Below are 10,246 nucleotides of genomic sequence, written 5' to 3' on the forward strand. Positions count from 1 at the left end.
TTTCAGTTAATATTTCTTTTATTATTTTCTTTAAAAAAAAGAAACTAACACAAGCTAATTTCTTATACAGGCCTCATGATTATGCAAATGTTCACACTTCTCTTTTACATGTGATTTACATGCTATTAACACATCACCAACCCTCAGAAAAACTGAAAAAAAAAAAAAGTGTCATCACAGCTTCATGTTACGTTTTCTCTCACTTTCCTTCAGTTAAAACTGTTTGTGGTTTTCTGAAAGACGAAACACAAACACGCCGTCCTCAGACTGGTCAGGTGTGTAAGAGGGAGGGCACACAGCTACAGGCCCCACGGAGGGGAGGGGGGTTATGGTAACAGCCTGTTAGTTACCTAATATTCACTGGGTAAATACAAACCTGTGAAGTAATATGAGAGGATTTTACAGTCTGTTACAGAGTGCTTCCCTGTGAAATGAAAATAGTGACCACATAATGACACGAGCAGCAGTGTTTACCCAGCGAACACTGAGATTAACGGGCTGCAGAATACAGCGTGAGCAGGGAAATGACACAGCCCCGTGACCCTGTGACCCCGTGACACAGGCAGGCTGTGGGGGGGGGGGGGTCACAGGGTCACGGGGTGTTTTTAGGGGGTCCAGCCCCCCCGGCCCTTCATACAGTCCCGTCTCACTGTCGGAGAGGAAACAGTCCCCGTGGGAGGGATGGAGGGATGGAGGGATGGGGAAAATCTCCCTGACATCATTACACAGGACACTCCTGCTTATCGTTTATTTCATTCTGCATGTCCTCAAGCCTGATTGAAGTGGTTCGTTTTTACTGCTAAAATATTGCCACTATAAATACAGTTATTACCCAGATTCACACGTCCCTAATCAGAAACCCAGTAATTACATCTCAGCTGGAGTTTAAGGGAGTTTAGAGGCAGAGGAGGAAGTTCTGGTCCTGGGTTAATTACAGCTTATAAAAAGAAATAATGAGGGTTTGTTTTCGGTTCAGGATGCACAAAACCCAAAACCCCCAGGGTTCTCTACGGGTTCCGTCTGTATGGGTTCTCCAGGGGAATGTTCCCATGCCAACTCCTGCATCATCAACAAGCACCAAAAATGTGAAGCCCTGCAGTTCTACCCTCATCACTGTATTACATATATATCACTTCATTACATTTTGTAAATGGAAGAAAATAGATTGCCTAGATTTTTACCCGAGAGAGCATTCTTCCTGCCATCTATTCTCACTTTAGCTGAAATGATTGACTGTCTGGTTGAAACTGGTTATTGATCAATCGCCATGCCAACCATGCCTACAAGCCAGATCAATGACAGTGTCACTCCCCCACAACTACAATCATGTTTGCTATTGCCATATGTGAACACTATCGCTCTTTAAATTATGAAAATTGATAAATAAAAGAGAGTGACAATCTGACACATGTCCGAATCCCTGAGCGCAGTTAACCTGAGCTGTACTTTTAAAATGGCCCCCAATGCATATTACCTGCATACCTACAGCACCTGTGAAACAGCCATCCAATCGCACCCTCGCACCTGCGGTGGGCGTGGTCCGCAGGGGTCACCATGGCGACCAATAACGGACAGCAGCTGCTGAATTGCACGCCGTGATCTCTCACACTAAACACGTTTATTATTTGTGCCAAACTGTATATTCTGAACGCAAATTCCTTCAGTACGACATTCCGGCCAAGCGGACGTCTCGCGGAGAGACGGCCTCTTCAGTCACGCCTTCCTGGTGAGCCACACAACACAAGGTTCCAAGCCCTTCATGCAAGTTTAGAAAAGGAAAAATAAAACAAAGAGGGAACACTTCTTCCCACGTCTAACGGACGTGGTCTACTCGCCATGATTAGGTAATAAAAACAGTCTCAATTTTGTGTGCGTTTGTGTGGGTTTTTATGAAGCCATCCTACGACCAAGAATTCATTCTCACAGCAATAGGGCTTCAACTATGACACAAATAAGCTTGTCAAGCATTATTATTACAAAAATCATTATCAATATTGCTATTTAAAAACAATTTCAATCATCTAGGATTAGCGAGTTTTTAAATTCTGCTGATTACAGCAGTCTAGAGCCCTTCGAGCAGTGCGGCTGTGAGAAGCGCTTCAGAACCACGCTCTTCTGTGAGAACAGCGGATTCACGCCGCTCACACGCCGCTCCAACACCACGCCTCAGACGTGTTAAAAAAGCCTAAAAACAACCACCTTTACAAAGGCTATCAGAAAAACCAGCTGATCGTGAAAACGGCTAGATATATAAAAACCTCCAGGGGGCTATTTCAGCGCCTCTCGCCCACGCCAGTGAAACCCTCGGGGAGTCCCTCCCCAAACGTCATTAAAAAAGAAAAATAAAGAAGCGATCGTCCGTCCGACAGTCCGTCGGTATCCTAGGAGACCAGCTTGGGCAGCACGGTGCGCAGTGGGATGCCCCCCCCAGAGTCCCCGCCCATCATGGAGGTCCGCAGCTTGTGATTGGGCGGCCCGGAGGGGGGCAGTTTGGACATGATGCTGGGGAAGGAGGCGCTGTGGTCCGCGCCGCGGCGCGCCGCCCCCAGGGCAGGCTTGGGCAGCCTCTTAAAGAGCCAGGGGTGGCGCAGGGCCTGGGCGGGGGTGAGCCGGGCCGCGGGGTCCCACACCAGGCACTTCTTCAGGAAGTCCAGGAAGGTGAGGTCATCGCAGCCCTTCAGCGCCGACACCCACTCCTTGCTGCCGGGCGGCCCGCGCAGCTTCCCCCGGCGGGACCGGCCCCCGTTCAGCACCACCGTCCCGTTGCCCAGGCTGGTGGCCGTGCAGTACCGCGGGTGGCCCTTGGAGCTGACAAAGTTCTTGGCCCGCTTGGACTGCTCCAGGAGCCTCTGCGGCGGGGCGCCCAGGAGCTCCATGACGCAGGCCAGCTGGTCGCCCTCGTCCTCCCCGGGGAACAGCGGGTAGCCGGTCAGCAGCTCCGCCAGGATGCAGCCCAGGCTCCACATGTCGATGGGCATGCCGTAGCGCGACCCCAGGATGACCTCGGGCGCCCGGTAGAAGCGCGACTGGATGTAGGTGTAGACGCGCTGGTGCTCGTAGCAGCTGGAGCCGAAGTCGATGACCTTGATGCCGCTGCGGCCCTGCTGCTTCAGCAGGATGTTCTCGGGCTTCAGGTCGCAGTGGATGATGCGGCTCTTGTGCAGCGAGTCCAGGCACTGCAGGATGGACAGGGCGAACTTGCGCACCAGCGGCAGGCTGAAGCCCTGGAACTTGTTCCTCTTGATGAGCTCGTACAGGTTCATGCTGAGCAGCTCGAAGGTCATGCAGATGTGGCTGCGGAAGGTGAAGTGCTCCAGCATGTGCACCACGTTCATGGCGCCCGTCTTGTCCTGCTTGCGCAGGTGCTCCAGGATGCGGATCTCCTCGGCCGCCTGCCGGTGGAAGCGCTTCTCGTTGCGCACCATCTTCAGCGCCAGGTGCTGCCGCGTCTTGTGGTCGTACACCTTGGCCACCTGGCCGAAGCTGCCCTTGCCGATGACCTTGAGGAACTCGTAGCGGTAGGCCAGGTGGTCGTGCGGCACGTGGATGTAGCCCCCCTGGTCGTCGTCGAAGCCGTTGTTGTTGTTGTTGTTGTTGGAGCCGGCGTTGGCCGCGGCGGGCCTCTTCTTGGCGTTGGGGCCCAGGAAGTAGACCTCGGGGTAGCCGAGGATCTCCTGCTGCTCCAGGGCGGTCAGCTGCTGCCGGTGCAGCTTCAGCGCCTCCTCGGGGGTGAGCGGGTCCACCCGCCCCGCCCGCTCCGCGCTCTCCCCGGACTTCCCCGAGCTGGTGCTGTCGAGGCTCCGCTCCTTGGAGAGAGGGGGCGGGGCTTTGGCGGGGACGTTGGCCTTCGCCTTGGACGAGTCCTCGTACAGGTACCGCACCTTCATCACCTGGCTGCCCCGCACCGCCCCCGGCTGCTGGTCCTTCATCGCCAGCTTGTTTCCACCCTGCAAGAGATTAAATGAGACACACTTCATTTAAAACCTGTGGGGTCATGTGTCCTCTGCATGTGACCCATCCTAGTTACTTAGGAGCAGTGGGCACCACAGTGCAGTGCCCGGGGACTCCAGTTCTGAGGCCAGTGCCTTGCTCAAGGGAAACAGCAGGAGCACACCTCACCTGACATGAACACACATACCCTGACAAGAGCACACCTGTACACCTAACCTGACATGAGCATACCTGTACACCTAACCTGACATGAGCACACCTGTACACCTAACCTGACATTCATTAGAAAGGGATGACGGTCCTGCCGCCAATGACAAAAACATCGAACCCAAACAAACAGGAAGGATAAAACATCTGCAGTTCCATTGTTCTCAGTCTTGAGAACAATGGACTCCTCTTCTCTAGAGATTTGTTTTGGTCCAACTTCACTACAAGGGGGGGGGGGAAAGGACCTCAAAACTGTTATGGGCTAAAAGAACAGATTTGTACGGAAGACCGCTGTAACTGCGTAACAATCAGGTCAGGGTGCTCAATACTGTGCCTGTCAGCTTCAGGCTTAGCCTCCATTCAAACCACACCCATCATTAAAGGCCAGTCTGGGTGTGTTCATCAAGGAAAGAAACAGATAAGTAAAGCTATGCAAAATTAGCATCAATACAGCCACTTCAATACCTGATGGCACTTTGTTCCATCTATAGACTTGCAGTGCTACTGTCAGACACCTCAAGCTGCTCCACGGAATGCCAGGTGCATTTCCATGTCTTGCGTAGACACCGTACAGCCAATATTAGACACCGGGATCATGTATGTGATAGTGTTGACACTTCAGGAAGCAGCTCCCCCACGGTGGGAAGCAGTCAGGTCACGGTAAAGGTGAGGCTGGGACCTTATCTGCTGCTTACTAAGAGAGTCAGCGAAGGAGAAACCAGAGGAACAAGCCCAGAAAGACGGAGAATAGCGTGAGCTCAGAGCACTGTGCTGCACTTCAGCAGTAGTCGTGTGCCAGGGCGTTGGAGCACCCAATCCGTTTACCGGCTGGATCAAACTAAACCAAGAGAAATAATATGCTACACTACATTTCATTATTTACTTAAAAACGCAGTGCAGGAGGAGAGTAGATGTTTCCGGTAGACTGTATCGGTTAACTGATGGTATGTGGTTGTATATTTAATGCTGTAATGTAATTGTAATGTCGTGTAATTGTTTTAATGTTCACCGATGCCCTCATGGCCAGGTCACCCTTGCAAAAAAGACTCTGCATCTCACTGGGTTTTTCCTGGTTAAATAAAGGTTAAATAAAATAAACAGATGTGCCAGTTATCCGTTTGAAGAGAGCTCCCTCCCAGCCTCTTGGCTTCTGTTTGGCCGTTGGCGCGCACACAACGACAGCCCAGTACAGTATCTCATCCCACCTCCCCTCGCGACAGACACACTAAATAAGAAGCAGCCGACAGCGAGAGGGGTTACATTTCGGGAAGAGTAGCGGTTAAAAACAGCATCACAGCGGGAGCGAGTTTCCATGCCCGCACCGGAATAGCAGCAGACATGCGAGACCGGCCCAAAAATAGCGGGAGAGATGCACAGCAACGACAGAGACGCACTGTAACGGCTCCGGAATCGGCATGGCAACGAGAGAAACTGTAATATCTCTGGAATCGACCGAATGAATCACCGGTCCTAATTAAGCAATGACTGGTTAATTGTCATTTGGGTTCAAATGAAGTAGTTCTTTCATATATAAGCAAAATGGAGGGTTTTTAATATTATGGAAAATAATATTATCTACCCAATACTGTTTCTATTATAGGCCTAGTCATTTCATAATTGGTGCTAGTCGAGTGGAATGCGATAAAAAGCGGCAAACGCAGACCCGTTGTTAATTACTCTTTATTCCATATCGGCTACCACCTGACATTTATAAAAGAAAAGACCAACGGCACAAGCACATTCTCACACTTGAGAAAGAGCTAAACGTGGGCTGCAGCCAACGCGAAATAAAGAAGATTAACTGTAAAAAGGGCTAACGGCTAAGCAGTCTGTTCACCGCGCTCCACGTCAGAAATGGCAGTATTTTATTTCGTTGAGAAAATGAAGTTTGAATGCTCCTCGTGCAGGGGCTCTTGTGGTAAGCAGTTATAATTGGCAGTTTGTAAAACAACTAACTGAAAGAGACAAACGGTCCCCCCAGTGCAGCCAATCCACACACAGCACTGCTGCTCCAATCCACACACCGTGTTTCGCTGACCAATCAGCCAGCAGACACCACGCGAGACGAGTGTGCGGGAAACAAACATCACATCGGTGTGATTACACATCAACCTCTTTACTTTATTTACATGTTTAGAGTTTGCACACCTTCAGACGTTATGTAAATACGGACATTACACACCCAGGACTGGTTTAGCCTCAAGTAACCCGACTGCCATGGAGGTGCCTAGTGGATAACAATTCCTCAGGCTGGAGTCAAACACTGAGGAGTGTTATTTAAAGTATATAATGTGTTGTAATGCACTGCATGTAATGTACATAATCTTGTTTCTTGTAATGTATTGAAATGTAGTGTATTGTATTGTAATGTGATGTAGTGTATTGTAGTATAATGTAGTGTAATGTAATCTAGTGTAATGTAGTGTATCGTAATCTAGTGTAATGTAGTGTATTGTATTGTAATGTGGTGTATTGTATTGCAGTGTAATGTAATGCATTGTATTGTAATGTGGTGTGTTGTATTGTAGTGGAATGTAACGTATTGTATTGTAATGTGGTGTGTTGTATTGTAGTGTAATGTAATGTATTGTATTGTAATGTGGTGTTGTATTGTAGTGTAATGTAATGTATTGTATTGTAATGTGGTGTGTTGTATTGTAGTGTAATGTAATGTATTGTATTGTAATGTGGTGTGTTGTATTGTAGTGTAATGTAATGTAATGTATTGTATTGTGGTGTGGTGTGTTGTATTGTAGTGTAATGTAATGTAACGTATTGTATTGTAATGAGGTGTGTTGTATTGTAGTGTAATGTATTGTATTGTAATGTGGTGTGTTGTATTGTAGTGTAATGTAATGTATTGTATTGTAATGTGGTGTACTGCATTGCAGTGTAACGGGCAAAACAAAAATGTAGCCATAATGAAAGTAGGTTTGTGAGACAGAATTCCATGGACAGTATAAGCCAGAGATAATGCTCAATATGTGCACAGGCCTGCAGGTAAACCTCCATGCAGGTGAGTAGATATCCAGGGAGTGGAAACACACTTAGCCGCTCCTACAAGCCGATTTCACCACTTTGCGCAACTCCAGTGAAGTAATAAAACCCCTTTTCAGCCAAACGACTCAAATCAGGCGGTAAATGTGTCTAACTGCAGCCGTTAAAATTCCTGCAGCATAAAAATAGAAGCCACTGGCAGCATAGCAGGGAAGATTTGTCAAGCATGCTGTTGATTTCATTACTCTTTCCGTTACCATATGTGTACTGACTGGGAGTGTGTGCACGGCCACACACACAGACACACAGACACACACACACACACACACACACACTATCCTCACACTCGGAGCTGGGAGACCAGGCTAGCACAGTGGGGCGCTAATTAATGGCACTGCAAAAAACAATGTCCTTTTCAATTCGTGTGTGATTAGTGACTGTTATCGCAGCTTGTGTGTGTGTGTGTGTGTGTGTGTGTGTTAGAGCAGTGCCAGGGCAGGATGATGAAAATAACTGCATGGAGGAAATGTAATTCTTTTAAAGACGACAAAGAAGAAACAAGGCGGATAGACTTCAAACGTCTGGCCAAAGGAGTTGATAATGCAATCATCCACCCGATTACAAATTCAAATACCAATAGCAGTCACGGAAGCAGCCCAACTTGTGTTGAATTGTGGTTACTAAGCGATATTAAATTTACATAACCCGAGTTTCCCTATAAACAATGAAATGTGAAGTCTATTGTAAAGCACCGGAGAGACTTACGTTGTGCTTGGGTAGAGTAGATTGGTTGTGCGCATTGGTGTCCCCGTCTCCCTTCAAGACGTGATCCGTTCGCATGTAGGAATCATACAGGCCGTCCCCCTGGCGAACTGCGGGACAAACGCAAACAAAAGTGAAGAATTGGAATTAGTAAAAATGAATACAATTCTGTTCTCCTTGAACGTAGCAAAACCCATAAACCTCTGATCAAGGATGTGCTAATTTATCACATAATTTTATTAATCCGTTGGTTTCCGCCTCACCAGCCTCTAGCCTTGTGGCTGCCTCTTAGCCGAATAAATCTTTCTGATGACTGGTGCATGGAAACCACTGAGAAAGAGCCTTTGAGAGATTTGAATTCCTTTTAGACCTGGCAACACAGGTGCATAAGGGCTGCGTTTGGTCACATCCTTACCAACAGGTACTCCTTTGGGGATGTACCGAGCCTGCAAGACACCCATTAACCTGTTCTGACTCTTACGAGTCCTTTAAAATGCCACCGGTTTCCATGGTGCGTCCTACCATCTCTCCTCCTACTCAAACCTCAGTAGGCAGATAACAGTTTCATCTGGATCCGGAGGCGTTTTTCCAACATATAATAATATGAACCACAAAATAATACATGGTAACGGGCCGGTAGGTTTCGAAGCCAGAAGACGCGAACGTAACTTCATATCACACAAGTTGGACAATTATCTTCATACATTAGTGGACAAATCAATAAATAACAGCGGACATGAATTTCACTGATTAAACCAATAATATCCCAAACTTGAAATGAGAATTTACCTGCCGTGATGGGACCATCCGGTTTCCTGCTCAATATCATCATGACTGCCGACCCAACTTGAGACTGACGCCACCATACAAATGTAAAATTAAAAAAACTTGTAGAAAAATACTTTCACGACAAAAAAAATAATATTAGCTAGCCCCGTAGCTAAGTCAGTAATTCGACTGTAGCAGTTCTGATTAGCCGTGAACACACGAACGGACCAGAACCGCATTCTTATCCGGTTACCAGAACCAGACACGCTATTTCCACTTGTCTTGTGAGTCTGTTAGCTTCTTAACTACATAAATACTGTAACATACAGTAGCACGCTAAATTCAGTGAGGTGGCTGTGTGTGACGTTATGTGTCCCAATGTGTAACCAACCATCTATGTAACTTAGCTAGCCATTTCATTTATCAACATGCAGTGTGTAGTGTACCTAGCTGGCTAACGAAATAAAGGACCAAATTCTGATCATTCAAATGCACGGAAGACAGCTATCCACTTAAGCAATATCTTGACACATAGTCAATGTCTCTAGAAATAAAAGGTGGTCAGAATCACCGTTCGATAACGTTACAATTTGTTAAGTTAAACAAACATATAGATGTGCAGTGTGCATAGCGAATATGAAAGAAGCAGGTCGATATGAAACGTGAGATAGCATAGGCTCTAAACGCATCAAAACCAAAGGGCTCAATTCATGTGCAAAGTTGTGAAAAATACTTTTAAGAAAAACGTAGCGAAAAAGCTAGTGAAGGTTATAACAATCTAGCTACTGAGAAAAAATGCCCTATATGTTTATTTTTCCATCAACTACCTAGCTAGTTCGGGATTTCCCCCCACAATCAGTTGTCCTCGTCTCTCCTCTCGACCGCTAGCTAGCAGACAGCCAGCCTGCTAAAAGTTCCAGGAACGGTCAACTGCAAACACAAAAACACCCGTCCACAGGAACAGCACTTCTGGTAAAAATAGTTCGAGTACAAGGTTTGCACTGATGTCTGCCTCCAACGCTCCTCGAATTTCTCAGATGCCTTTTTGTTTCTGTCTGAAGAACCATCCCCACAAGGAAGAGGGTCGAGAACGATGATTTCTCGGGATTCCTCTCGCCTTTTTCCTGCACTAGCCAAATGTTCCTTGATGGGTAGTGAAACCCAAGTGCGGTCCTCTCCCGGACACTGCACAAAAAGTGTGGTTCCTCGGGCACGAAAAACAGTCCAAGCTCAGTACATTGCTCTGCAAACGTCCAGCCCCTAAGCGTCCGTTTGGATCAGATGTTTTATCAGTTTATCTCCCGGTTATTTATTCCGTCTCAGCAGGCACATCGGTTGGGTTGCAAACCTCGATGCGTGCCAGCCGTTCGTTGCGAAGAGCGTCTGCCACTCCACGTCCAGTGATCAAACAAAAACACAAGAGTGAGCACGTTTGGGGACTACTTCTCCTGATAGGCAGATGCAGGAGAGGCGGTGGGATTTCCAAAGGAGAAGCCCCGTTTTAAAATAAATATTGGCCTGATAGGTAGATCTGTCTGCCAGTCTAGCTCAGCTCGCGCAG

General features: G+C 47.5%; 1 protein-coding gene across 2 annotated transcripts; it reads right to left on the minus strand.

Annotated features, from left to right (window-relative positions):
* Nucleotides 1–10,246, minus strand: dyrk3 (dual specificity tyrosine phosphorylation regulated kinase 3). Of its 2 annotated transcripts, XM_061218670.1 has the most exons (4): nt 9,513–10,246; nt 8,707–8,770; nt 7,921–8,027; nt 1–3,947 (listed from the first exon to the last, which is right to left on the minus strand). In XM_061218670.1, the coding sequence occupies exons 2-4, from the start codon at nt 8,747–8,749 to the stop codon at nt 2,382–2,384; spliced, it is 1,716 nt and encodes a 571-aa protein (XP_061074654.1). In that variant the 5' UTR covers nt 8,750–8,770; nt 9,513–10,246; the 3' UTR covers nt 1–2,381. The 2 variants fall into 2 exon arrangements, with proteins under 2 accessions (XP_061074654.1, XP_061074653.1); XM_061218669.1 differs by having other exon boundaries at nt 8,707–10,246.

The sequence above is a fragment of the Conger conger genome, chromosome 14 (genome assembly GCF_963514075.1).
Source record: "Conger conger chromosome 14, fConCon1.1, whole genome shotgun sequence".
In the NCBI taxonomy this organism is placed as follows: domain Eukaryota; kingdom Metazoa; phylum Chordata; class Actinopteri; order Anguilliformes; family Congridae; genus Conger; species Conger conger.

Bases quoted from the DNA above. Each gene is read 5' to 3' on its own strand.
- dyrk3 (XM_061218670.1), bottom strand. From the start codon at position 8,749: ATGATGATATTGAGCAGGAAACCGGATGGTCCCATCACGGCAG. The intron at 8,028-8,706 runs GTAAATTCTCAT...TTTGTCCCGCAG, and splicing joins GGATGGTCCCATCACGGCAG to TTCGCCAGGGGGACGGCCTG. The intron at 3,948-7,920 runs GTAAGTCTCTCC...AATCTCTTGCAG, and splicing joins CTACTCTACCCAAGCACAAC to GGTGGAAACAAGCTGGCGAT.